Here is a 27,884-nt window from a genome sequence, read left to right as displayed (position 1 = left end):
CAAGAACAACACACTGAGAAAAATGTTTGTTTATTCCATCTCCAAACTAGTCTACAGGACCCGAGGGCAGGGGTGTCCCCACCAGGTCTCTAATACATTCAGTGCAGGGGTTCCTGCCCTCCCCACTACTACCTAACAGCCGCTTGGGAATATTTACATAAAGCTGGGTGTTATCTCCAGGCAAACCCTGCCCCTTCTGCCAGGGCTGGGAGCGAGAAGGAAGTGGTGTGTAGTCCCTCTGCCTGCCCCACAGCTGTCAGGCAGGCAGCCCGGGGACGGTTGGCACAGTGGTCGCCCCAGAAGACACAGCAGTGAGCATAGAGCCCAGACGAAGCTGGGTCCTGAACCTGAGTGAGGGAGTGGGGAGCCGAGCACTGAGAGACAGGCACAAGGGTCCCCAAACTTGTCTTTGGAGAGAAAAAATGTTGGGGCTCCTGTGGCCTCCAGCTGTGGGGAAACTGGCATGTGTCAAAACTGTAGCAGGCACCTGCTTCTGGCTCTCTGAGCCGGGGTTCAGGGTTATTAAAAGCAACAAGGAGCTGAGCACACAGATGGCAGCACTGGTTAAGCAGATTCAAGGCCCTGGGTTCCAGCTACAGTACTTGGGGTGGGGGATAAAAAGATTGGCTAGAAACCGTCTCAAAAATGCCCTTGAGGATTGGGTGGGTGGCGGTGAAGCCCCTTAGGGCACAGGCACTTCAGGTGTGTGCTCTGTCTGGCTGCAGCCACGTTGCAGAAAGGTGTGGGCTCTGGCTGTCAGCCGTAACAAGCAAGGGACTACAGTTCTGGGCAGCAAACCTTGAGAGAAGTCCAGGGTAGAGGGGGTGGCTCCCCCAAGCACCCTTCCTGCCTCTTTGTCCCTGGCTGCTCAGTACACTGGGGGAGGCTGGTAGCCCTCAGTAGCCTCCACATTCTGGGTGAACGGCGGCTGCTGGTAGTTTTCCACAGAGGCACTAGGGTAGGAGGCGTAGGCTGTGTTGGAATCCGGGGTGGGGTCCACGTAGTTCTGAATGAAGGCATCCACTCCAGCCTTGTAGCGCTGGTAGGCCAGGGAAGCCAGCACACCCTGTGGGTGGATGGGAGAGACCCAAGATGTGGGCAGGGCAAGGGGACCTCAATCTTCACCCAAGCCTCCAAACTGCCCTCCCCGGCCCACCTACCCAGGAAAAGATGGAGAAGAAGCTGAAGGTGATGGCTGCCCGGGCTGAGTCTGCTCCCACCAGCACATCACCAGGTTTGGTGGCTGCCCACTGGTTGGTCAGGAAGCAGAAACCAACAAACCACAGGAAGGTCCAGAGAGCTAGGGGAATAACAAGGGGGAGAGTTGGCCCCAGGGACAGACCGGATCTCCAGGGTCCAGGAGGGACACAGAGAAGGACTCTCCCAGGGCCTTGGGCTGTGTAACCTATAGAAGCAGAGGGACATGAGGGCCACTAAGTGGGGTTAATGAGTCTGGAAACCTGATGCTATGCCTCATCCTTATGCCCTAACGCCCTGAAGTTTCTGAAGTCTGAAAGCCTTGTGTGCTACCCCAGGGTACAGGGGGACCTAGGAGAAGCCTCAGGTGAGGTTTATGACCCTCAGCTGCTGACAGCATCCCACCCGACAGCACCAAGGCCCTCAGTGTAACAGTGCCACAGGCATACCTGAGAAGAGCAGGTCACCAATGACCAGATACTTGCGGTCAGTGGCATTGCTTATCTGAGAGAAATAGGCATCGATCACAAGGAAGAAGGCTGAGGCCAGGAAGGCCAGCACGCCGATGGCACTGCCGTAACGGCAAGCATCCTCATTCTTGTTGAACACACAGTATAACTGATCAGTTTTGTGATTGTTGATGTAGCCCTCGCCGAAGATGCAGGAGAACACGATCAAGGCCAAGACCTGGGGGAGAGGAGAGTCCATTGGAAGTGGCAGACCCCTGTGGGCCTAGAGAGGAGGACCCTAGCAGAATCCCAGAATGTCTCTTATCTCTCTGCTGATGTCCCCGTCTGAGACTGGTGTTTCAACTCCTGGACTCGTGGGACTGAGGTGACAGGCAGACTGTGGCCAGAGCATCATCAAAGCGGGTCCTGACCACTAGGGGCTGGGGACAGAATGGGCTGTTTATTCTGAAAAGGGGCAATTCCCAGCTGTCTGACTGTAGAGCAGTCTCACTTAGGGTTGTGACTTCGAACAAAGTAGAATCCACCCTCTCCATTTTGAATGAGATTTGGGGTTTTTGTGGGGAGGGTGTGAGGGGTTGGTTTGGGTTTTTTTGTTTGTTTGGGGTTAAGGGTTTCATTTAGCTGTGTAACTCAGAATGACCCTACCCCCTGATCCTCCTGCCCCCACCTCCCAATGCTGGGATAGTCTTGTGCCAGCATGCCTGCTTGGGCTCCCCCCATCCCACCCCACCCTGATGGCTGGCAGTTTTAACCCAGGGCTTCACACATGCTAGGCAAATGTAAGTGCACCACCACCGACCCAAGATTTTAGCCCTTGGGGTTGAGTGTGCTTGTAAGTTTCATTTTGTTTTTGTTTGTTGGAGACAGGGTCTCATTAGGTAGCAATGGCTGTCCTGGAATTCAGAGAACCTGCCTCTGCCTCCAGAATAGAATGCTGGGATTAATAAACGCCTGTATCACCACACCTGTCCTTTTTGGTTGTTTTAAGATAGAATCTCAGGCTAGAGAGATGGCTCATCGGTTAAGAGCACTGACTGCTCTTGCAGAGGACCTGGACACCCACATGTTAGGTCATAGCTACCTGTGACTCCAATTCCAGGGGACAAGATAGCCACCTTCCGACTCTGTGAACACACGTCACACACACAGGCATACACCCATACACATGAAATAAAAATAAAAAAGACAGGATCTCATTCTGGTTCAGGCTGTCCTGAAGTTCATGACAGTCCTGCCTCAGCCTCTTCAGTGTTGAGGTGAGCCACCACATCCCATTTGAATGCCTTTTAAACAAAATGGGCCACAAAATCATGGAGGCGAAACTCAAGGCTCACCCCAGCACCCTGACCCGAGTCAACACTACAGCATCAACCAACATCTCCCAGAACACCCTTCAACATCTCCTGCTCTCCTCCTAGACTCCCCTAGGCAAGAGACTCCCCAGCTGGCCAACCTTCTCCCTACAAGGACTTCCGCTTCTTTGGCACATCGGCCCTTCCCCTGCAGAGAACTACAAGTCTCCAGCCCTACATTGGTCCCCCTCAGAACAAGGTTCTTGGGTGGTCAGATGCACAGATCTGTGAGCCATGCTCAGGCCACTCAGGTGTGGGGGCAGAGGAGGGAAACTTACTAGCAGAGACTGTCAAGAGTTTGGTAAGCAGCCCCTTTGGAATCGTCCTGATCATTTCGCCTCCTCCCCACACCCTAAGGCCACTGCCAAGCCCACGTCGACGCGGCAGATGCAACTGAGTCTGTGGGCACCTGGCTGCCTCCAGACTCGCAGAGCCAGAGCCATCCTGCCGGGAGGCTCTTAATAGGGCTGTGGAACTGGCAGTCACAAGCCCCGCCCCCAGCTGCGGATGAAGCCGGAACTCCGGGACTGGGTGCAGAGTCTAGGTCAGGACTCCTGGCACTGCCATCCTGACTGACAGGGTACAACCCAGGACATAGTCACTAGACTCCACCGCTAGGCTGGGAGGCTCCGGGGAACCAGGGCACCTCCAAGGCTCCAGGTCCAGACCCCCTGGGTGCAGTAGGACCAACTCTCAATCTGGCAGCTAAAGCCTGGACGTTCCGTGTTTTCGTCCCAAGATATGGAAAGCTGTCCTGAACGCCTGGTACAAGAGAGCTCGCCCTGCTTCTGGGGAGGGAGTGCATTCTGGTGGGTGAGCAGACCTATTGCTAGCCTCTGAGAGGGAAGGAAACCCTCCTTCATGGCGCCGGGCCAATCCCCCTCTTTGCACCCCACGTGGCTTCAGAAAGTCCCTTCCAGGTGAATTCCCGAGGCTGGGAGCCGCGGCGTGCCGGCCACCTGCTGTGAAGTGCCCCTCTCCGGCCCCTCCCACTGCCAGCGGGGCGACAGGCCTGCCTCCCCAGAGTACCTTGGGGACGTCCCGCACCAGAGCGGCCGGGACGAGTGGTCGAGGGTACGGCGAGGCCCAGCGTGAGTGGGGCAGACAAGGTCCGGAGCCGCGCAGTGGAACAGGCGACAGGACGCACGGGCTGGAGGGGACAGAGACGCAGAGGGACGCTCCGCGCTCTCCTCCAGGCCCAGGACGCGCGGCCGCCGCCACCTGTCGCGCTCCGCGGCCGGCGGCCCAGGGGCCGATACCCGGGACGCGCGGCTCCGGGTCCTCTCTGACCGACTCACCATGCTCACGAGGCGCGTCACCACCTGAGGCTGCGACACGAAGCGCCGCAGGTCGAAGGAGCCGCCCGCATTGGCCGCGCCGTAGGCCCCGCTCTCCATGTCGCCGTCGCCGCCGAGCCGCGGATGGCCCAGAACCAGCCGGATTGCCCCGCCCCAGCCCGCCCCGCCCACGAGGGCGTGCCCTGCCGTCGACGGGGCGTGGCCAACCGCCGGGAAGTCGGGACAGAGTATCTCTCTGTACTTGTGGAAGTTGGCAAGAACTAGGATTTGCGCCTGAGGTGCGGAAGAGGGAGGAAAAGTTCACCTCTGGGAAGTGAGTACTACCAAGTTCTACCAGAAAAGAACAGAGTCCCCAGGAGAGACATTCTAGGCAGCCCCCACTTTACTTACACGGTGGTAAGGACTACTTAGTGAAGCCCTCCAGACACCAAATCTCACCAATCCAGAACCCAGGCTCATAAATACCTGGACGTCACCATTCTGCTCCATACCAAAGGGCCTAGCATGTCAGAGGCTCCCGGGTTCCAGCCTCTGGACTACCCTAGTAATAACTATGCCCCCCACCATTAAGGTTGCTCTTCCCTCTGGAGCTAAGTCTGAAAGTGCGTGAAGGACCGTCTTTAACCCACTCTTCCTGGACCTGCCAAGGAAAAGGTTCTGAAGGACAGAGTACATGCACATCTCTAAACATGAAGATCACATGCTGCAGGGCTGGAGAGATGGCTCAGCGGTTAAGAGCACTGACTGCTCTTCCAGAGGTCCTGAGTTCAAATCTCGGCAACCACATGGTGGCTCACAACCATCTGTAATGAGATCTGATGCCTTCTTCTGGTGTGTCTGAAGACAACTACAGTGTACTTATATATAATAAATAAATATTCAAAAGATTTTTAAAAAGATCACATGCTGCACAGCACCTGGTGGTTGTCTCGGGAGGAGAAAGAAGGCAGGAAAATAAGGAGTTCAAGATCGGACTGAGCTCTCTGAGATCTGCCTCAAAACAAGCGTGCACACACACACACAGAGTGTAATTTTAAAAATTAAAACAAATAAGATCACTAGTTCATAGAACCCAGCTACCCCCTCCCATCCCCCAAGTCCCCATCTCCCACCCCCGCTTCCCCAAATATACAAAGGGAACCAGGTGCTTACTCTGAAGGGGTTGTATGTCAACCCAGGGCCACATACTAACTGGCAAGAGGCCTCCAGACACCCTTCTGTTGACAACATAAATTTGTTGCCGAGGAAACCATGGCTGTTGAGGGGTCTAGAGGGCTGAGAAGTGAGGAGGTTAGACACGGAATGGAGTCAACAAGATGGCGTCACCACCGTCAGTTCAATGGGTAAAGAAGAATGAGGCAGACTCGCCTCAGCAACGAGGGGGGCTGGACAACAAGGGAGTTGAGGCAGAAACCTGCCCCAATAGAAGGGGTGCTATTGGGGAGAAGATGAGAGGAGGTAGAAGAGGGTCTGTGCCTTCTAATAGTCTATCCTCACCTCCCACACTCACAGAGCCTGTGACAGACCCCTGGTAGAGAGCCCAGGGCTACTCCTTGCCATCCTAAAATCTGCCCATATAAGCCATGAGTGTTTGATGAAGGAGTCCTAGCTGGCAGGACCCTCTCACCTACCCTACCTTTCTCTCAGTCTCTCTCTGTCTCTCTCTGTCTCTCTTTGTCTCTGTCTCCCTTCCTTCTTTTCTTCTTTCTTTCTCTCTCCTACACAGAGAAACCCTGTCTCAAAAAACACCAAAGCCCAAACCACATTTCCCCGCTTACATTTAATTGGTTTGTGCCGGAGTGGGTGGGTGGAGCACAGGAGATGACACATGTCATAAAAAGGAGACCTTGTAAGGACAGTGCTCTCTTCACAGTGTGGGCCCCTGGGATTGACCTCATGATTCCAGACTTGGCAGCAAAGCCTTTACCCATCTCACAGGCCCTTTTTCGGATTTTGGTTTTAGTTTTGAAACAGTCTCGCTATGCAGCCAGATGGCTGGGAATTCGCTGTGTAGACCAGGTTGGCCTCTAGCTCACAGGGATCCTTCTGCCTCTGCCTCCCAGGTACTGGAACCAAAGGTGTGTGCCAGCACCTCAATTTTCATTTATCTTTTTGTTTGTCCAGTTCCTTGGGACCAGACCCAAGTACCAAGATTGACCTTGAACTCCTGACCCTCCTCCCTCCACTCCTCAAGTTCTGGGATTACAGGTTTGAGACACCACACAGAGAAACCTTTTACTACTGTTGCCAAATTGTTGATGAGCACCCCCTTCAGTTATGTGACCCTTATATGGGGTCATGACCAGAAATGCAAGAAGCTGGGCTTCAGCATATCAGAGAGCAGGCGCACACACCCACCCATCTGTGCTTTCTTACAGCAGTCACCACACACTCAGCAGGAACCCCACTCATGATACAATTTCATTCCCTCTGGCCTCCATCACACTAATGTTCTGGATTTCTGGGCCCCTTCTCGGGTACAATACTTTTGGCGCCCTGATCCCCCACCCCCTTTATTTTTTTAAGGCTTATTTTTTAAAAGAATTATTTTATTTTTATGAGTACACTGTAGCTGCCTTCAGAAGAGGGCATCGGATCCCATGACAGATGGTTGTGAGCCACCATGTGGTTGCTGGGAATCGAGCTCAGGACCTCTGGGAGAGCAGAGGTGCTCTAACTACTGAGCAATCTCTTCAGTCCTGCACCCCCCTTTCGACCTCCACTTCCCAGGATCTCTTTTGCTCCATTGGCAAATTCTTGTATAGGGCAGGGAGGCAAGCCCATGGCTCTGTCTTCTGGTCACAACCTGGTGACAAGGGAGTTAATCCAGGTCAGACAGACTCACCCGATCGTATGATGTCGGTTGCACCAGTCACCCCATTAAGTGCACCGAATCACCAAGAGGTCACTCACTGGTCCCTGATCACATGTCAGTAGGAGTTAGGTCTCTGTAGCCATTTTATAGAGGGAAGCAATGAGTCTCGGAGAGGTGACATGCTCTCCTATGAGTCTGGCCTCTGGAGAAGATGGTCTTGAGCAAATGAACCATAAGGTCCAGCAAGTGCCAAGTTGAGATGTTCAAGAAAACAGAAGTAGTCACAGTAGTCTGGTGCTTGGAGCCAGAGACACAAGTGCCATGGCCACGGTACATGTCAGAGGTGTGAGGGTTTGGGAGAGGGGAACCTGAGAAGCCTTACCTGTGCAGAAAGGACTGTGTAGTGGACAGAATTCCTAGCCCACCCTGGTCCCTGAAGGTCCCATGAGACCCATAGGGAAATCCCTCACCAGATGAGCCATGGTTAGGGTGGAGTGCGGAAGGAACTTGCTGGATACCATAGGCCTTTGGCTTTAATAAGCTTCAGGTTGGGCCTTGTTTTACAAACCCTGTCTCACAAGACTAACCTGCTGTTCCCACTCAGGACACTGGCTGGTCACAGAGGTGGTCAGCCGCTCTCCCACACTAAGCTCCCATGGCTTACCTGGTTGAGCTCAGCATCTTGGAAGTGATAACTGCAATGGAGATGAGGCTGCCAGCCAGGATGCAGGTAGGTGTCAGGGGCAGCTCATCCTGTGAGGTGGTTACAGGCTTCGATCGGGCCTCTGCCATGAAAGGGGCAAGAGAGGCAAACCATTAGGCCTGTCCTGCCCTGCACAGTGGCCAGGTTCAGCTGTGCCCCAGCCGGCTTCCCGGACACAGCTATAGCTCCCCGCTCCAGGCCCGGGGGACCTGCTCACCTTGGGGCAGTGGGATGCGGGCACTGCTGCCCACACTGACACTGTTTTCAGCTTCGCACTGGAACCAGCCAGAGGTCTGGGACAGCGGGAGGGAGAAGTTGGCAGGTTTTCCGTGGGGCGGCCTTCGCTGAGCAAGCACACGCCCATCATTCCCCACCAGGCGGTAAGTGATAGGTGGGCTGCCTGAGGCTGCCAGGCAGGACAGCTCCACAGTGGGGCCTGGATCCCCATCATGTAGGACGAAGTCAGCCTGCAGCTGAGACACTGGCTCTGACAGGGTGGAATAGGGTAGCATTAGATGTGGTGGAGAAGCTTGTCACATCCGAAATAAATCTTCCTGGTGTGTCAAGTGAACTCAGAGACGTAGTGTGACTGCTTCCTTCTCCCCCAGCCAGAATGCCCTCTTCACTGAAGGCCTAGGCTTGTAGACTATTTGTAGGATACGCTATACAATTTTATCTTTAACATGTACTCCAAAGAAATTCTCTTGTTGTTCTTGAAACAGAGTCTTTCTATCCTGGAACTCACTCAGTAGCCCAGGCTGGCCTTGGTCACAGAGATCTGCCTGCTTCTGCCTCCCAAGTACTGGGATTAATGGTGCGCACCACCATACTGCCTGACGTTTTTCAAGTAATTTTGAAACTTGTTTTGGGCTAAGCTCTTGTGAGAACCATGCTAAAAATGTTAAAAAGATGGAGTCACAAGAACTAAGTCCCACATCACCAAGCAGTTTATCTGAGAAGGTAGAGAGAACAGTCAGGTTTCCCAGGTGGCTGGATTTCAATTTAAGTTCCTAAATAGGACAAGTGCTGGCCAGACATGGTCCCACATGCCTGAAATCCGAGCTCTCAAGAGTCTGGGGCAGAAAAATAACAAACAAACCACCGAGATAAACAGGGGGCTGGAGAGATGGCTCAGCCAAAGGGTGCTTATTGATTTTGCAGAGGACCTAACAGATTTCCAATACCCATGTCCAGGCTCAAAATCACCTGTAACTCTAACTCCGGGAAATGTTATGACTCTATTTATATATAATTCTAAATAAATAAACGGACCAGGCAGCGGCATCACATGCTTCTAACTGGGAGTCAGAGGCAGGTGGATTTCTGTGTTCAAAGCCAACCTGGTCTATATAGTGAGTTCCAGGACAGCCAGAGCTACACAAAGAAACTCTGGCTTGAAAAACAAAACATAGCTACCTTTTGTTCTCCAGGGACCCCAATTTGCTTCTTAGCACCCACACAGCAGTTCACAGTGATCTGTGACCCCAGTTCCTGGGGCTCTGGTATCTGGTGCACACACATACAGTCAAAACACTCATGCACATAAAAGAAAAATAAATCTTTAAGCTAAGCCAAGGACCTCCTTCAGGACCAGAAGAATCAGGTGCTGGAGAATTCAGTCAGGTGCTCTGAGACTCCCTACTGACCAGTAGCTACCTGTTCCATGCCTGGTCTCAGCCTCATTAGGTCAGAACACAATCTCTTCTCTCTTAAACCCGTAAGTTCCTTGTTATCAGTTTGTTTCATAGGCAAAGCCACTAAGGTCCAGATGTTGAGAGACTTGTCCACACCCCACAGCCAGCTCAGAAGAGACCTTGACCTTCTACTTGCTGGGCTTCAGGCCCTACATGACCTATTTTTGGGGGAGAGGGTGTTGGTTTTGTTTTTGTTTTTTCGAGACAGGGTTTCCCTGTGTAGCCCTGACTGTCCTGAAACTTACTCTGTAGACCAGGCTGGCCTCGAACTCAGAATCCACTTGCCTCTGTCTCTCAAGCACTGGAATTAAAGGTGTGCCCACCACTGTCCGACCCTGTGCATGCACTGTGGTGTTTTTAAGGGCTAGGGATGCTGGGCTCATGGAGGCTAGCAATACTTCCCTGTTCCTATTAACGAGGAAGTGACCTCTCTGCTGGAAAGGGAAGAAAGAAAGGTCTGGAGTGGGTAGTGTTGGGAATGAAACCAGATGTGGCCACTTGCAGGTCTGTCTAAGCAAGCCATCAACCTCAGAGAACTTCAGTTTGCACAGCGGCAGTGGTGGGGGTGGCTGAGGTAATTAACAGCAATCCCCTGATTATCAGCCCCATGGAAGGCCCTACTGTGCCTTCTGGCTCCTGCCTGGAGACTGTGTCCTCTGTCATCATGGATCGAGTACAGCCCTGGGGGCAGGCAGTCTCCCCTGTCCCCACTCTGCTGGCTTCTTCCTAGGTCTCCTCTAACCTCCCTGTTCCCCAGACCCTCCAATGATCTGCATCCCACCATCCTCAGCAGCCCATATCCCCCTGTACTCACTAGTCCACAGTTCCCAGTACATCAGCAGCCTGCTGCTGGGCCCATAGGTGCCCGAGTTCGAGGCTGCCCGGCAGGAGTAGGTAAGCAGGTCAGGGCTGGACTTGAGCGTAATATTGATGTTGAAGGAGGCTGGGATGTAGTCATGGACAACCTTTTGTGCCACCAGGACACCTCGGCTAGCCATGAGAGAGTAGGTGACGGGTCGCGGCGCCTCGGGGATGTTGCAGGTTATAAGCACTCTCCGGCTTTGGGGATAAACTTCCAGTACTTTGTAGGCGATGGTGATGCCTGGGAGGAGAAACGGTGGGAGAACGAAAGACGCCAAGGTGATCAGACACCTGAAGGATGACAATTCTCCAAAGACTTAAGTGGCTGGAGCCGGACAGAAGGCTCAGTGGCCAAGAACACTTCCAGAAGACTTGGGGTTTGGTTCCCAACTCGGTCAGTTCACAACCAACTGTAACTCCAGGTCTCGGGGATCGACAGGTTCTCCTGGCCCTCAGAGGACAGCTGGAGGGTGGTTCACGTGAACTCATGCAGATACATAAACACACAAGCAAATCTGTTTTTGAAAGAAGTGTAAACCTAAGGGTTGAGGGTGTATCTCAGGGATAGAATATAAGTCTATCAATCCCAAGTCCCTCGGTTCTGTCCCCAGCACCATGAAAGCGAGGTGGGAGTGGGGTAAAATAATTATTATTCCTAGTCTAAAAAAATTAGCATTTGTAGTCCTAGATATATCTCAACAGAATCAAAGACAGCCTCAGACAGGTCCATACACACCTGTCAGGGCAACTGTGGTCATTGCTACCAAGAGGTGGAAACAGCTTCAGAACCTAACACTGGAACAAGATTCCTGCAAGGACTATGCTTTGGCCTTAGGGACTAATGTGGCGGTACGCCGCCTCGGCAGAGCCTGTGTTTGGCATGTGCAATCCTCTGGGTTTGATTTCCGGTGAGGTCAAAAGAAAGAAGTGTGTTCAACAGATGCCGTAGTACCAATGTACAATGACTCCACGTCTGAGAAGCCCGACACAAGGGAGAGGCTGGATAAGTAGACGCTTTGTTTTGTTGTGTTCAGAGGAGCTGGAGAGATGTCTCAGTGGTTAGAGCACTTTCCACTCTTGCAGAGGACCAGAGTTGGGTTGCCAGGTCCTATACCAGGCAGCTCATAACTCCCTCTAAGTCCAGTTCCAGAGGACCTGATTCCTTTTCTGGCCCTCTTGGGGCATGGCTGTACAGGTGGTATTCAGTCACATAGACACAGAACAAACATACATATAAATAAAAATAACAAAAATAATTCTTTTTTAAAAAATACAGGGTTGGAGAGATGGCTCAGTGGTTAAGAGCACTAATCGCTCTTCCAGAGGTCCTGAGTTCAAATTCCAGCAACCACATGGTGACTCACAACCACCTATAATGGGATCCAATGCCCTCTTCTGGTGTGTCTGAGGACAGCTACAGTGTACTCATGTACAAAATAAATAAATATATATTTTTAAAAAATACAAGCAGGGGCTAGAGAGATGGCTCCACAGTTAAGAGAATGTCTGTCACACATTCGCTCACACAATGCCACTTCCAGAGGGAAACCAAGTTATCTCCTGTCTTCTGTGGGTACTGCCTGAATGTGGTTCACAGACACACACACACACACACACACACACACACACACACACACACACACACACACACACACCATACTCTGAGAGAGAGAGAGGGGAAGAGAGGGAGAGAGGGAGAGAGAGAGAGAGAGGGAGAACATGTGATCATCTTTAATCTTAGCCTTTGGGAGACAGAGGTAGGCAGATCTCCGTGAGTTTAAGGCTAGCCTGATCTATATATTCCAGGACAGCCAAGACTACGACATGAAACCCTGTCTCAAAGAAGATGAAGAGGAGGAGGGGGAGGAGGAGGAGGGGGAGGAGGAGGAGGAGGTAGCTAACTTCCCAGACTGTACACACTGCACTTGCTCTATTGGGCCGAAGACCCCCATGGTGGAGGCGTCCCCAGGCTCCTGCAGACATTTTCTGGAATCCCACCGCTATGCATACTTTCTCTCAGATCCTAATTCCCATGAGCGTTTCAGGGAAACTTTGTGTCTGCTGGCATTACAGCCGAGAACTAAGGTGAGGGACCCACTCCACACCCCAGAGCAGCGGATGCCCCGTCCCCGTCTAGGTGCTTGCTTCCCAACACCAACCGATCCCACTTCTGTGGCTTTTTGAAAACTTTGTTAGCCACCCCTCTTTGGGAGGATTTTTTTTTTTTCCAATTTGAGGTAGTGGACAGTGGACCTAATACTAAAATTGGATCCTCTCTCTGGGCACTGTCTGGTAGAATTCTGACAAGACTTTTGCCACCTTAATCTTTAGGGATAACAGGTCTCTTGGGGGTCAGTGTTTGGGGCTAGACTCTGTTTCACTGAAGAAATGAGTTCAAGGTGACACTGTGGTTACATGTTTGTTTGTTTTTCTCTCCTTCCTTCATGAGAGACAACGAACTTGACTTGTGAAAGTTAGAAGAAAACCAGTCCCTCTCACTTCCATTTGGGGGGGGGGCCGGGAATAGAAGCTCGGTTTGCATATGTGCTGTCTGTGAGCACTGAGGAAGTACAGTTTGCTCCCAGAGGGGAGAACAAGAATGGGGACAGCTGTTGGGCTTTTGTTGTTTGTTTGTTTTGTTTTATAGAATTATTTATTTTATATATGTGAGCACACTGTAGCCATCTTCAGACACACCAGAAGAGGGCACCAGATCCCATTACAGATGGTTGTGAGCCACCATGTGGTTGCTGGGATTTGAACTCAGGACCTCTGGAAGAGCAGTCAGTGCTCTTAACCGCTGAGCCATCTCTCCAGCCTGTTTTTGTTTTTTGAGACGGGGTTTCTCTGTGTAGCCCTGTCTGTCCTGGAACTTACTATGTGGACCAGGCTGACCTCGAACTCACAGAGGAGCTCCTCCTGCTTCTGCCCCTCCAGTGCAGGGACTGTAGGTGTGAGCCGTCACACCCAGGGACTCTCTTACTCCTCATACTCACTGCTCCCTCCACTCGCTCTGCCCCTGAAGGAAGCTTGGGTTTTCTTTCTGTACTTGGTCCTGAAACATTGCTAAGAGCCACACAGCATCCTCCAGGGGTTGTGAGGGAGCAAGGGGCCAGCCAGCTTTTCAGAGACCGGGGTTTCATTAGCAGAGCTGCAGCCATGGGCTGAGAGGACAGCAAGGAACGGCCGCCTCTGCCCGGGTACTTTCCTGAGACCCAGCCACCAGCTCTTTTTTTAGTGGTTACAATAATAAACGTTTTCTTTTTTACAGAAAATGAGGAAATGGTAGTTTGGTCTGTGCCTCATCCGAGTGAGATCTGCGTCAGCACCACCCTTAAGCAGAAATGAAGGGGATGCCCAGGGATGTAAGATGGATGACTAGACAGGGAGGGGAGGAGACCACCTGCCTCTGCCTTGAGGGGCACAGGAGCTGGAGACCAGGGCCAAGGGAGGGGTCCATCTAGGGGAAGGAGGTGAGAAGCAGAGAGGAAGATGGAGCAGGCCACAGACAAAGTAGGCAAGGGCTGTGATCTGGCCCTGAGTCCCCTCCTCCTGGTTCTGCACCAGGACTACTGGGGAGGAAAAGAGGACAGAGGAGAGGATAAGGGAAGAAGAAAGGAAGGAGCAGGAGACAAATAGAAAGGGAAAAAAGGAGAGATCTATCTATACATATATGTGTGTGTGTGATATATTTATACATATATGTGTATAGATAAATAGATCAATAGATTGATCAATCGATCAATAGACAGATAAATAACATGCTTAGCTGCTTCCACAGCAAAGCAGCTTCATTTCAAAGTTCCCTGAAGGTCCTCATCTCCCTCACCAAACCCCTCCTTTCCCATAGTGCACACTAGAGTTCCCCAGCCTTCTTTGGATTCCACCCATTAGGTAAGAGCTGGGGGCTTGCTTGGAGTGGGTGAATTTTGTTTCCCTGGACACTGTGACTGCAGCTGCTGGGGATCCTTCTTCCTCTGGGTGCTCTCAAACCAGGTCCTCAACATCAATAACATCTTTCCAGCCAAGGCACCTGCCACAAGTATGCAGCTGTGAGCCAGGTGTCCCCCAGCTAGATCCTTCTCCCTGCAGTATGGGGGCTACTCACCTTCTGTCTTCTCTGAGAAGCCACAGGCAGCTATAAAAGAGGAGAGTGGTAAGGGAAGTCTGGGAGAGGAGGGAGACTGTCCAGACAGCTTCCTGCCCAGACTGGTGTCTCACAGTGAGGGCCTGAGACCCGTTAGCATCTCTGATGATGAGTTTTTATCTTATCTTACTTCACACGGGGGTCTCTCCTGCACTCCAGGCTGGCTTTGAACTCAATTTGTACCTGAGGGTGGCCTTGGACTCCTAATCTTCCTGTCTCTAGTTCCTGAGTGGTAGATACACACACACACCACATACCACACACACACACACCACACATACCCCACACACATACACACACAGACATACAGACACTGATGCACACACACAGACACACTCAGACACACACACACACATACACACACACAAACCACACACCATACCATACACACATATACATACACCACACACACAGACATACACATACAGACACACAAACACACAAAGAGACACACACAGACACACAAACACATCACACCATACCCACATACACACCACACTCAATGCACATTCTAGTGGAATCCAAACGACAGACACCCTGACAAAGTCAGATATGCATGGGCTGTCTGGTGTCAATATTCTGCTCAGACCTTCCCACAGTCTCCCTCTCTCCCTTTTCCTGCCTTTGGGTCTCTCTCTCTTGGACTCTCTTAACACTCCCTTCCCTGAGCCTCCTCTCTCAAGGCCCTTCCCCTGATATCCGCAGGAGGCTCACCCAGCACGGCAAAGAAGAGCAGCTGAAGGAGTCTCATGGTTCTGTGGGACTGGGGCTAAGGGGAGCTAAGGCTGTCCTCTGTCAAAAGCTTCCTGGTCTGGCCTCTCCACCCTAAGGCCCCGGGACGCTCCCTGAGTGGCTGCCTGCACCTAGGAGATAACTTGAAGGTTGTGGCTCTCCAGGGGCCCCCAATACCTTAGAGGAATTGTGTCCTCCCCTGGTTACCTGCAGAGGGAGGAGGGGGGGGCTAGCCTGTGCCTACTGTGTGTGGGATGGGTAATTATCCTGGGGCACCCTCGTGGGGCTAAGGTTAATACAAGGGCTCTCTTTATCAAGGGGTTCTGGCGAACCAGTATTGATCTCCATCTGAGCACCACAGACTGGGCATCTGCTATAGCTGGTGCATTCTGTCTCCAAGTGAGACCTCAGGTGGGATGAGACTGTCACCTGAGAGTGTGGAGCCCTGCGCTTTAGTCTTGTCCTTAAAGAAGTCCAGAGAAGGGGGCTGGAGAGATGGCTCAGTGGTTAGAGCACTGACTGCTCTTCCAGAGGTTCTGAGTTCAATTCCCAGCAACCACATAGTGGCTCACAGCCATCTGTAATGGGATCGGATGCCCTCTTCTGGTGTGTCTGAAAATAGCTACAGAGTACTCAAATAAAATAAACAAATCTTAAAAAAAATAAAATAAAGAAGTCCAGAGAAAGGTAAGCTCGTCCCTTAGGGACCTAGATCCAGGGTAACCTGGACAAAGGAAAGTGGGCCATGCTACCAGCATTGGTGTGGCCTGGGCAGTGCTGTCCCTTCCAAGTCTAAGGCTACACCAAAGCCAGACCCACAGGGTCTGAGGGACAGCGAATCAAAGAAGCAGCTTAGATAGTCACTGGAACACGCTGCTTCATGGGAGGCCATGCATACCTGCCCGCCCAGTGTGGGCCTGCAGACTAGCCTGTGGCTTTCTGAGCAGGCTCAGTGACTGCTCAGGAGACGCCGTTTTGGCAGTTTCTTTACAGCAGAGGCTCTCCTGCTGCCAGGTCACACAGCCAGTGTCATATGTAGATGCTCCACAGAGCTGGACTGGCCACTGCACTCAAGCCCCTGGTCTAGCCCTGTTCTCTCAGAAGGCCACTCTAACCTGGTCCCCTCTTGCACCTCCTGGAGGATCTACTCGGGCCTTGTCTTATTAGGAAGCCGTCTGCACTGCAGCCCCACAGCCAGTGAGCCCAGGAAAAACCCTGGGAAGAGCCAGCAAAGGAGGTAGGTCACCTGGACACCTGCTGTGTTCCTTGAGCTCTAATCCTCAGCAGTATGCACCTGGTCCATGCCCACACCTGGCCCATGCCCACACCTGGTCCATGCCCACACCTGGCCCACGCCCACACCTGGTCCATGCCCACACCTGGCCCACGCCCACACCTGGTTCATGCCCACACCTGGCCCATGCCCACACCTGGCCCATGCCCACACCTGGTCCATGCCCACACCTGGCCCATGCCCACACCTGGTCCATGCCCACACCTGGTCCATGCCCACTCTGTTAATTTTCTCCAGTGGGAACTGAGGGCAAGGGAGAATACTCTGACTTAGTTCTCCACAAAATTCCTGTTCTTTAAGATATTTTTTTTTTAAAAAGACTTATTTTATTTATCTCATGTATGTGAGTATGTGTAGTTGTCTTCTGATACACTGGAAGAGGGTATTGGATCCCATGACAGATGGTTGGGAGCCACCATGTAGTTGCTGGGAATTGAACTCAGGACCTCTGGAAGAGCAGTCAGTGCTCTTAATCGCTGAGCCATCTCCCCAGCCCCTGGTTTTGTTTTTGAGACAAGGTCTTGCTGTGTAGTCTACACTGACCTCAACCTCATAATCCTCCTGCCTCAGCTTCCCATGTGTTGGAATTACAGGTGTGAGCCATTAGGCTGGTGTTAAAAAAAAAAAAAATCAAATGAACAAAACCCCACAAATAACCCAAAAAGATTCCACTACGGCCTGGCCTTAGAGCTCATGGTTTAGAAGCTCAGGGCCAGGAATGTTCCCAAGCTGCTCCCAAGTGACTTTGTGGCTGTAGCTGCTTGCTGCCCTACAAACGGCAGGTTTTCACCTGGATGGTTCGTGACCTTCCTCCTACCAAGCACCAGAGCCTACCTGTGCCCCTCCAGGTCTCACTGCTCCAGGAACAGGACCCTGTACCCCTGCCCTGTCTTTGTGGTCCAGGGATTGAGGACACCACCTTCCAGGGCTACCTCCTACCATTTTCCATGTGTCTCAAAGAGTAGATCTGTATCTGCCAGGGAAACCCTGGCGTTTAGAAAGCACTTACTTAATTGATGTTTGGTCATGTGGTGGCCAGGCAACTGAAGCAAGGAAAGTCTCCTGGGGGCCTGAAGTGGCCAAGTCTTCAGAGGTCACCCGAGAAGACTGCAGCATCTGTGGCAGAAATCAAGGCAGTTGCTGCAAATGTCTCAGCTGGGTGGAGGGGCCTGTGAAGTGTTAGTCAAGTAGAGGCAGGAGGCTCAGGAGCTCCAGGCCAGAACAGGCTATGTTTCCTGTTGCAAGAGTTCCAAGTATCTCCCGAGGGGCCCTTTGCTTCCCAGACAGCAGCTCTGCACCCTAGGCTTGCACCTGGGCGCTTTAAAATGTCCTCATGGGAGCAAGACTTTAATCCCGAACTTGGGAGGCAGAGGCAGGAGGATCTCTGTGAGTTTGAGGCAGACCTGGTCTACACAGTGACTTCGAGGACAGCCAGGACTGTGTTGAGAGATCCTGTCTCAAAACCAACACACAACAACAAAGAAAACGAAACAAAACAAACAAACAAAAAAAAAAAAAACAAAAGAGAAACAGAAACTGTCCCCAGGCTGGGACCAGAGAGTAGCTGGTAGCCCCAGCCCGGGATGGAAATTGGGAATTTAGTGAGTGGAGTGGAGACAGTTTGCAGAATGAGATAAAAATACCTGGCAGATGCCATGTGGCCCCGGTGCTGGCGCCGGGGGTGGGGGTGGGGTGGCATTTCAGATTTCTAATAGTAACCACTGCAGGGTGGGAAGGAGAGAAGGAATCCCAGGCTTCACCCCTGCCCTGCCTTTGCAGGCCCATGAGCACAGCCCCTTCCACAGCATACATTACAGCTCTCAGGGTGCGGGCACTGTAGAACCTGTCAGATGTGAACCTTCACCCCTCAGAGGTTCAGTGTCACCAAGGAAGGCCGAGAGAACAGTGTTCTGCAGAGGTGTGGCCATTGTTGGCATTTAGTCTAGGCTCTGCCCCACGGTTACCTGGCAACAGCCAGGTGTGCCTGACTCACTATAAAAGGGGCTGCTTGCCTCACCCGGCACCCATTGCTTTCTTGCTCTCTCTTCTTGCTTCTGACCCTCCTCTCCTCATTCTCCTCCCCCTCTCCATGGGTTCATATCCAGCCTCTACTACTCTGCTCTTCTCTCTCTCTGCCTTTCTCTGTTTCTACTACCCCTTAACTCCCTTCCCCATGCCTTAAATAAACTCTATTCTATACTATACCATAGTGTGGTTGGTACCTCAGGGGGAAGCGATGCCTCAGCATGGGCCTGAAGAGGCCCCCTTGCCCCACACCATACCTTGCCTCCACCAAACATATCCCTGCCCTCTCTATTTATAAATCACAGCCGCCATGGACCCTGATCTGCTTTCCCCCAAGGGACCCAGACATCACTGAATTTCAGCAAGCCATTCCCAGGCTCTGGAGTCGTTTCCGAGCCTCACTCTGGTTTAGTTTGCCTTTGGAGCCCACGCATTTGCCTCAAGCCCCAGCCCTGATTCTTGCAGAGCATGGCTTCACCTTTGTAGGGGCATAGATGAGCAGGTTTGTTCCAGACCAGCTCTTGCAGCCTCATGGAGGGAAATATACAAACGTTTCTGAGATCAACTTTAAGAAATTCCAGTGTTTCCAAATATATATATATTTATAAATTGTATCCGTGAGTTTATATCCATACTGTTATGTACACTTGAAGAAATGAGATAAAATAAAATAAGAGGTAGAAATTCTCATGTTCTTCCTGCTGACCTCAGTGTGTGGCTCACTTTGGAGAACCTTGCCAGAGGCCCAGGAGCCATCTGTAGGCAGAGGTTCCGGGGGTAGGGGTGGGGGGCAGAGATTGTGGGCATAAGGAGGTGGAACGTCCGGGAGTGGAGGAGGCGCTGGAGGAAGTAGAGGCAGTGGGGTCTGTGCTAGAGCTCTGTGCGGCAAAGGAAGTGAAATCTGGAGGTGGGAACCGAGGTACTGGGGGTTCCAAGGCTCGAGGAACTCAGCCTGGTGGAGGGTCCCAGCCGGGGTGTCCTGGGGCCGGGCGAGCCTGGGCATGGGAATCCGGGGCAGAAAGATCGTGGACGCGAAGCTCGAGAGTGAGGGGACTCGGGCTCTGGGCTCAGCTCTGGCAGCAGCCGCGACAGGTCATCCACCAGGTGCCACTTCTCCTGGACCTGCTGCAGGGGGAACAAGAGACCAGACCTTAATTAGAAACAAGCTGTAGCCAGAAGTCACGCCCCACAAGGCAACCTGAGGCCACGTCCCCGCCAGGACCAGTTCTCAATGCAGCAGGCCACTAGAGGCCCCGCCCCTAACCTAAGACCAGGAAGCACCATGGCCCCGCCTCCGACGCGTCCCAGTCCCTACCCAGACCACGCCCATAACGTAAGGTTTTGCTTCAACACAAGGCCACGCCTCCACCAAAATGTGCAGCCTGTCACAGGAGCCAGGAATTCCTTCCTAACCTGGAGGTACCCCCACCACCACGAATAAAGAACCCCACCCTCCCATCTCGGTCCTTCAGAGTAGCTACACACTCAAGGGTCTGGCCGCAGAGCCACGCACGCACACTCACCCACACCAGTTGCTTCCTCAGCTCATGGATGGCCCTGGTATTCGCCCGGGACTGGGAGATGCAAACGGTCAGGACAAGGCTTAAGACAGATAGGACTCCAGTTCAGTCACCTCTCAGAACACAGTCATCCTCATCCGGCCCTTGCCCTTCCCCCAGGCTCCAGGCTGGCCTGAAACTCACTCTGTAGGTAGGGAGGCCTCAAATTCACAGCAATCCTCCTGCCTCAGCCTCCCGAGTGCTGGGGTTACAGGTGAGCACTACCACACTAGCTCTACCCACCTCATGTTAGATCGCTGTGCACACTGCTTTATCGAAGACCCCTCTTCTTCCCACAGCCCTCGAGTCCTCTAGCATGGCAAGTTGGTTCACCTGGGGCTGTGTTTCTTTGGTGGCCACAGCATCCCAGGAGGCCAGAGGTGCCTACAGTATCCTCAGGTACCTATCTTTGAGCCCCCATTTCCCTGGCCCCTGCACTCCAGGACACTGTCTAGAGATGCCGGGGAAGGAACGAACCCCCTGCAGTTTCTCCCTCCATCCTGCTGCAGAGTCACCTGAGCAAGATGAGTAGCGGGAAGCTGAAGGCGTGGGAGCTGAGGTAACGGAGGGCCCGCTGGCCAGGAAGCGAGAGCTGGAGGGCCACCAGCTCCGGTACCACCTGCCAGGGGGCCGAATAGTTTGTGAAGAGGCCGCAGTCCCAGGAGGAGTGGGTGCTGGCGAGATGGGGTAGATGGAGAGAGAGGCTTGTCAGAATCTGGGGTAGGGGTTGCTGGGCAGCCTCCCAGTCACCAGTCTTGGTCACCTGCTGATCACGTAGGCCAGAGGCACTGCAGCCAAAAGCAGTCCAAGCTGCAGCACCAGTTGGAAGAAGAAGGTGGAGCTGGAGGCTCGGAAAAGCCGCGGGGACGCCCTGGAGTTCCTCAGGAGGGTATACTGGAGGTGGGCGATAAGGGGACTTACCAGGGTGCTTCGTATACCATGGAGTATGAGGTCGAAGAGAAGGGAGGGCAGACACGGATTGCAGCTTCTGGGTCGCCTCCCCCCAGCCCCCTCACCTTCTTGATGTAAAAGGTGAGAAAGAGGAAGACACTGTTGAGTAGTGGCAGCAGGGGGCAGTAGAAGAGGCCCATCCAGGTGACAGTCTGTGCGGCCACAATGTCCAGCACATTCTTGGGCACCAGGAACTCCTCCCGGCCCAGCCACGTCCAGAAGGAGCCCGAGAAACGCTCCACCAACAACCTGGGGTAGGGAGGATCTGGGTACACTCCAGGCAAGTATGAGAGCCACCACACCCTCACTCATGGGGACACACTTGGCTGTGGCCTCGAGTTAAATCCTGGGGTGTCCCCATGTAGCTCACCTCCGAGGCAGGCTGACCAGGAAGGCGAAGGCCACGGTGAGCAGGAAGTTGAAGATGGTTAGTTTATATAATTCTTCACCCACCGAGTTCTCCCAGCACTGCGGTGCAGAGAGAGGGGGGAACCTATCACTACCTCAGATTCCCTTCCCTCACCCATTGCTTGCCGGAGTTGGGGGTGGGAGTGGGTTGGCGGCTGGGGTGGGTCTCAGTGCCCGTTCGCAGTCAGACATGACCTCGGGGATAGACTAGAGCAGAGGACTCCCACGCCAATAGAGCTACAACTGGGTGCAGGGCGCCCCCTTGGCGCTTGCCGTGGTATGGCAGCTCTGCCTCAAGCTACTCACAAAAGTGAGACCCAGGGAAAGGGCAAGGACAAAAATGGACCCAGCTCTGGAGTTTGAGGTGGGGCTTTGTGGGGAAGGATGGGACTTCCAGCCACCTGGTAGTCGCAAGCGTTGTAGCCGTAGGACTCGCAGCTGGTCTTGTTTCTGCCTATGCACAGCACCGTCTGACCCAGGGAGAAGGAGAACATCCCCAAACTGGCCAGTTTCAGCACCACGCACCTGCGGGTGGGGCAGCGTCCGAAGGTCAGGCCCAGCCCTTTCCAGATGTGCCTGAGATGCTGTGGCCCCTCTCTCAGAGCTCAGCCTATTTCCAGCTTGCTTTATGTCCCGCCAGTGTTTCTCAAAACGCGTTCCTCAGGTTTGACTCTACACGATTCTCAGGGAATGGGTCCCGTTTCTAAACCAGTTTGGGAAACACTGCGACATCCAGCTAACCTCCTTGATGCCAGCATTACAGTTTATTTGGATGAGTCCCCGCAAGAGAAACTCCACACCTTCCTGGGTCCTCCGAGCCTCAGGTCAGATAACACCTTCCTCCTTTTTTATTCTCTATGTAGCCCTGGCTGGCCCGGAACTCACTATGTAGGCCAGGCTAGCCTCAAACTTACGGAGATCTGTCTGCCTATGCATCTGAGGACTGGTGTTAAAGGTGAGCATCACCATGTGTTGTCACCTTCTGAGTGTGTGTGTGCGCGTGCGTGCACGTGTGCTGGGTACACTATGCATGAGACTAGAGGTTGACTTTGGCCCTTCTTTATAGTTCTCTATTTACATTTTTTTTTCAGAGCTGAGGACCGAACCCGGGGCCTTGAGCTTGCTAGGCAAGCACTCTACCATTGAGCTAAATCCCCAACCCCCTCTACTTACATTTTTAAAATCTATTTTTGTTTGAGACAATGTCTCACTATGTAGCTCAGGCTGGCCTGTGAACCAAGATGGCCTCCAACTCTGCCTGCCTGTCTTTGACTCCCAAATGCTATTTTTAAAATTTTGAGTTATATATCTGTGTGGGGGCATGTGCCCGTAAATGTAGTTGTCAGTTAAGGCCGGAGGGATTGGACCTCCCTGAAGGAGCTGCCCGATGTGGGTACAGGTTAGGTAATTTGGGTCCTGTGCTGTGCCCATTTATAACTGCTGAGTCACGTTTCAAGTGACTTTTTTATATTATTATTTACATTTTTAATTTTGAGACATGGTCTCCCACTAAATCTTTGTAAATTTGAAGTTACACAGGATACTGAACTCTTGGGAGCCAGCCATGTTCCCAACCCCAGCACTGCTGTGTGGGGTGGAGTGTTAGAAACACAGGGCACCATACCCAGCTTTACATGGCTGCTGGGATTTGACCTCAGGTCTTCTTCCATGCTAAGCACTCACAGTATGGCTGAGCTACACCCCTGCCCCACTAGCTAACTCCCAGGCTCATTGCCTGAGTCTGTGACACGCCTGTAACCTGGACAGAACGGTGTCTTCATGACTAGGATGGCTGGCAACCCAGGCTTGGTCTCCATTTCAGCAGGGGCTGAGAGGCAGGGATGGCGCTGTTCCCAGCACTGGGAGGCAGAGGCAGGCAGGTCTCTGTGAGTTCAAGGCCAGCCTGGTCTACAGAGCGAGACCCTGTCTCAAAAACAAACAGCAAACACTGTGTACTCCAGGGCTCACTGGCCTGGGTGCTCCCGGGTGATTCCCTGTCTCTCTCCCATTTCGACACAGGGTGCTGGGTTACAGATGTGCACTACCACATCTGGCTTTTTACGTGTATTCCGGGGATCCTAGCTCAGGCTGTCGAGCTTGCATGGCATGGGCTTATATCCTCTGAGCCTTCTCGACAGATGTTTTTGATAGTTTTTGACACCATCTTGCCATGTAGCCCAGGCTAGCCTTGAACTTGTGACTCCCTCCCTCTGCATCTCGAGTGCTAGGGTTATGCCACTGTGCCTGGCACGGTGTGAGTTGTTTCTCATGCGTGTCTCAAAAGCAAATCAGAACTGCTCATGAGGGATGCAGAGAGGGAGAGAAGGCCAGACCTAGAAAGGTGAGGGGAGACAGACACTTCTGAAGCTGGGGTGGTATACAGGCAGGAAACTGGTCCAGCATTTCTAGGCTGAGGGTCAGGTGCCTGGCCCTCATGCACTGCAGGAGTTGCGTCTCAAAATGATGGGTCTTTCAAAAAAACTTGTTTTTGTTTGAGACAGGGCTTCTCTGTGTAGCCCTGGCTGTCCTGAAACCCACTATGTAGATCAGACTGGCTTCGAATTCACAGGGGTCTGCCTGCCTCCATCTCTTGAGTGCTGGGGTTCAAGGCGTGCAATGTCACCCCCAAAACCACCTTCCCAACCCCCAGAAAGCTGCTGGATTTCTCCAAGTGTTCACAGATGGTTCTTGACTCCCCAAAGCCAAAGAGAACCCCAACCCTCTTGAATGGCCTTCTGCTTAGTGCAGGTGGATGGCTCCCGTCAGGAGAAGCCTCAGATTTGGGTCCCTAAGATTGAACGTTCTAGAAGCACTGTTCACTCCCCTTTGGTGGAGTGGGGAATACCAGTCTCCCAGTTCCGGTTGAGGGCCACAATGCCACACCCCCACACGCTCGCCCCCAAATGCTCACCAGAATAGGGTGAGATTAACTTCAGTGCTCGGAGGGTAGTTTTCCAGCTGAATCAGGACTGTGAACAGTTGGGGACCCAGGAAGTTGACCAGGGCGATGACTCCAGGAGGCAGGTACTGGAGCACCAGAAAAAGGGACTCCTGTGGGGAGAAGGTGGGGAGGTCAAGGTTCTGAAGATGCAGCTCCCACGCAGAGCCTTGACCTTAGTCTCCATTTTCTCATCTACCGGGTAGGATTGCTCACCTTCCCCCACAGTTCACACCAGAAAAGCAAACAAACCATAAAGAGAGAGAGGAATACAACGTCCGGTACCTCCTTGTTGTCCTGTGAGTACTTGGTGGCCCAGAAGATGGCGCTGATGGCGCCGACCACCAGGAGTACAATGAGGATGTTGGTCCGCAGATAGGTGAGCAGGCCGCAGGCCTTCTGCGCCCGGGTCTGCTGGTGAGCCAGCTCCATGCGGCGGCCTTCTTCCAGCTCCACCTGATGGGCAGCAGGAAGGAGCCTTGAAGCTCACACCACATCCATCTCCCCCAATCACTGGCCAGCTCTGATCAGATACTCTCCGACTCGGTTACACACACATGCACACGTTCATACATGCGTGTGAGCACATGCCTTTTGTTGTTGGTTTTTTTATTTTATTTTTGCGTGCGCCATTGTTCACACATGGAGGTCAGAGTACAGCTTGTAGGAGCTGGTTCTTTCCTCCCACCATGTGGGACCCAGAGATGTACTTCAGGTTGGCAGTCTCCACAGCAAGGCCCTTTACCTGAAGAGCCATCCTGCCAACCCCTCCTTGTGGAGACAGGGTCTTGGCTGGCCTGGCACTTCTGTCATTGTAATCTAGGTTAGTTGCAAACTCAGGGCGATCCTCCTGCCTCAGCTCGGGATCCCAGTGCTGGGATCAGACACGCATGTAATACCTAGACACATTCACATGTTTAGTTTAAGACAGGGTCTCACTATGTAGCCCTGGCTGACTTGGGAATCCTCCTGCCTCTGCCCCGCAAAGTGCTGTGAACATTTGCACATTCGCAGACACAGCTGGTTCACACTGCCATGCGACAGTCACTCTTGTTCACAGTCATGCCTGTCCTCATCTAAACATGCACTGCTAGTGTTTTCACACCCGGCACACGCGTGCACACTCACGCAGCCCCTCACCTCCACTTTCATCACCGCACACGTGCACTCTGCCACGCGCTCTGCCGCACGCACCTTCAGTTCATTACTGATCTCGTGCATCTTGATGGTGGCGGCTTCCCGCACCCGAATGCAGAAGTCCCAGGACGAGAACACTTTGGCGCTGAGGGGTGTCCTGTAGCGCTGGCCCAAGAGTGGCTGCTGGGGTAGGCCTTCTGCCATCCTGAAGACAGGGGCAAGGACTTCTGTGGGGGTTCCATCACCCCCACCTCAGAAAGCTGGGGCAGGCTCGCCCGTACAGTAGGCGGGCTGGGGGACCAGGATGAGGCTCACTGCGCAGTGATCTGTCTGCCAGCAGAGGATGGGACCTCCCCTCACCTCTGCAGTGTTCCGAAGAAGCAGAGCAGCAGGCAGGCTATCGGGCTAAGGAGGTAGGCCAGGCGGATGCTGTACGCCGAGCTGCTCTCTGGCCCTGCTCGGTAGGCACCGTAGAAGAGGTAGGTGTTGTTGAAGGCCTGGGGATACAGTGAGGGTATCCGAATGAAGCTGTGTGCAGGACCCTGTTCTAAGTGCTTGTCCTGGAAGGACAAGAGCTTCCTGTGTGTCCCAGGCAGTCCTTGAACTTGCAATCCTCCACAGGGCTGTGCTCGCACGTGTGTGTCACTGCCTGGCCCAAGAATACCCCTTTGAGTGTTTTACACTCAGAGAAGCCAGGTGACTTGCCCGAGGCTCAAGATACTGGCTCAGTGGCCTCCAGAAATTGGGAGGTACTCCCCCACAGACCCCAGACAGGGTTTCTCTAGGTAGCCTTGGCTGTCTTGGAACTCACTCTGTAGACGAGGCTAGCTTCAAACCCAGGAATGTGCCAGCCTCTGCTTCCCAGGTCCTGGGATTAAAGGCACGGCCACACCTGGAGGTCTGTGTCTCTTCCTCCAAGCTGGGTTCTATGGGTCATGGGGACATGTCCCTATGTCCCCGTATCTGGCCTGGCTGGCTTGTGGAAGAGTCTCCCTTAAAAGCCAAAATCTCTCTTGAGGGAGCAGGGTCCTTTTAGACTGGATGTCCCAGAGCATTGTCAGAGATACCCCACTTACCCTGCCAGTTAAAACATTCCAAAGTGGGTTGTGGAACCTTGGAATGCCACCCTGAGGCAGGGGGCTGCCAGAGCACTGGAGGCCTGCTGAGGAGAAGAGAAAGGCATCAAGATAGGGTCCCTCAAACATGTGACACTCTATCTTCCAACTCCACCGTCTCTACCTTAATGCTCAGACTGTTTGAGGCATCTGGAAAGAAGATCGAGTTGAGGAGAGTCTAAAGCTAGCCCACGCAGCACGGCCAGACAGGCCCACAGGGTCAGCACTCACTCAGTTTCAGGGCAGGGCCTGGCTCAGGGGGGCGGAGCCAGAGGAGGGGCAGCAACACAAAGCAGGCAGTCAGCAGCATGGTCAGCAGGTTGAGCAGCAGCAGGAAGCGAAGGAAAGTGAAGTAGGACTGGATCCCGGTCCCGAAGAGGCCTGTGGGAGACAAGCAGGGACTGTCAACCACGATGAGAATCCCAGGGCCGTGTGGTGTGTGCCAATGTGGACCAGCCCAGGGCAGAATCTCCCAGCCCCTGGAAGGCGATCACTCAAGTGTGCACAGGAGGAATCAGAGGGGTGTACAGGGATGGATGGGCTGACTAGGGAGGTGGGAAGTGAGGGTCGGCATGGGATCCTACCCCCAATCTCGTAGAGGGCTCCCTCCCAGAGCCCGAAGCCGTGGGCCAGCCGTCGCGCTGCCTCCCCCAGGTGCTGTCGTGCCACCTGCCTCCAGCGATGCCACCTCTGGCAACGGGAAGTCTTCACCCCCTCGGGCTCCCGCAGTACCCTGCAGGACCGTGGTGACGGGGGCGCTCTTGTGTCATCCATCTGACAGGTGCGTCCTCGGGCGCCCCCCTGACCCCAGCGGCTCGGCCAGGCCAGTGTAGCCGAGCGGCACCCACCGGATGAAGCGCTTGTCTGCCATGGCGTAGGGCAGCATCCGCACAGGCGTCCGGGAGGCGCATAGCCGCTCCACTTCTTGCTCCCACAGATCTTGGGATTCAGATCTTTGTGGAGCTGGTCCTGACTGTACCGACCACTGGCGAAACATCCCGACGGGCGCGCGGGACAGACAGGCAAGATCCTTGCTCGCAGGAGTAACAAGGGGAGCCGGGTGGGGAGCTCCACCTTGGCCCTGCCAATGTCCACATGTGAAAAGAAGCCTGCTGGGGCCGGAGCCGGGGCTGCCCCACTCCACCTCTCAAACAGACCCACCGACCAAGGGCTTAGACTCCCGCCTGT

The 27,884-nt window shown here is 53.4% G+C and overlaps 3 protein-coding genes across 5 annotated transcripts; all 3 read right to left on the bottom strand.

Annotated features, from left to right (window-relative positions):
* Nucleotides 1-14: 14 nt before the first annotated feature.
* Nucleotides 15-5,120, bottom strand: SYNGR2 (synaptogyrin 2). 2 transcript variants are annotated; one of them, XM_080923832.1, is made up of 4 exons: nt 4,318-4,649; nt 1,647-1,884; nt 1,161-1,300; nt 15-1,066 (listed from the first exon to the last, which is right to left on the bottom strand). In XM_080923832.1, the coding sequence occupies exons 1-4, from the start codon at nt 4,414-4,416 to the stop codon at nt 869-871; spliced, it is 675 nt and encodes a 224-aa protein (XP_080779958.1). In that variant the 5' UTR covers nt 4,417-4,649; the 3' UTR covers nt 15-868. The 2 variants fall into 2 exon arrangements, with proteins under 2 accessions (XP_080779958.1, XP_080779959.1); XM_080923833.1 differs by lacking the exon at nt 1,161-1,300 and having other exon boundaries at nt 4,318-5,120.
* On the bottom strand, nt 4,578-15,288 carry LOC308425267 (protein IL-40; the record flags this gene model as incomplete). The annotated part of the gene is made up of 6 exons (XM_080922484.1): nt 4,578-4,590; nt 7,797-7,917; nt 8,053-8,322; nt 10,344-10,631; nt 14,499-14,528; nt 15,252-15,288. The coding sequence occupies 6 exons, from the start codon at nt 15,286-15,288 to the stop codon at nt 4,578-4,580; spliced, it is 759 nt and encodes a 252-aa protein (XP_080778610.1).
* A 4,170-nt stretch (nt 15,289-19,458) lies between these two features.
* Nucleotides 19,459-27,732, bottom strand: TMC8 (transmembrane channel like 8; the record flags this gene model as incomplete). Of its 2 annotated transcripts, none has more annotated exons than XM_080923007.1 (15): nt 19,459-19,713; nt 20,112-20,190; nt 20,663-20,821; nt 20,911-21,041; nt 21,164-21,347; nt 21,469-21,566; nt 21,908-22,031; nt 24,418-24,557; nt 24,730-24,900; nt 25,639-25,786; nt 25,942-26,078; nt 26,658-26,743; nt 26,928-27,077; nt 27,281-27,429; nt 27,545-27,732. In XM_080923007.1, 15 exons carry the CDS (start codon nt 27,691-27,693, stop codon nt 19,459-19,461), a joined length of 2,160 nt encoding a protein of 719 aa, XP_080779133.1. The 2 variants fall into 2 exon arrangements, with proteins under 2 accessions (XP_080779133.1, XP_080779132.1); XM_080923006.1 differs by having other exon boundaries at nt 26,658-26,740; nt 27,545-27,693.
* Between the last annotated feature and the right edge of the window lie 152 nt (nt 27,733-27,884).

Source organism: Micromys minutus (genome assembly GCF_963924665.1).
Source record: "Micromys minutus genome assembly, chromosome: 10".
Lineage (NCBI taxonomy): Eukaryota > Metazoa > Chordata > Mammalia > Rodentia > Muridae > Micromys > Micromys minutus.
This window is presented reverse-complemented; position numbering and strand designations above follow the sequence as displayed.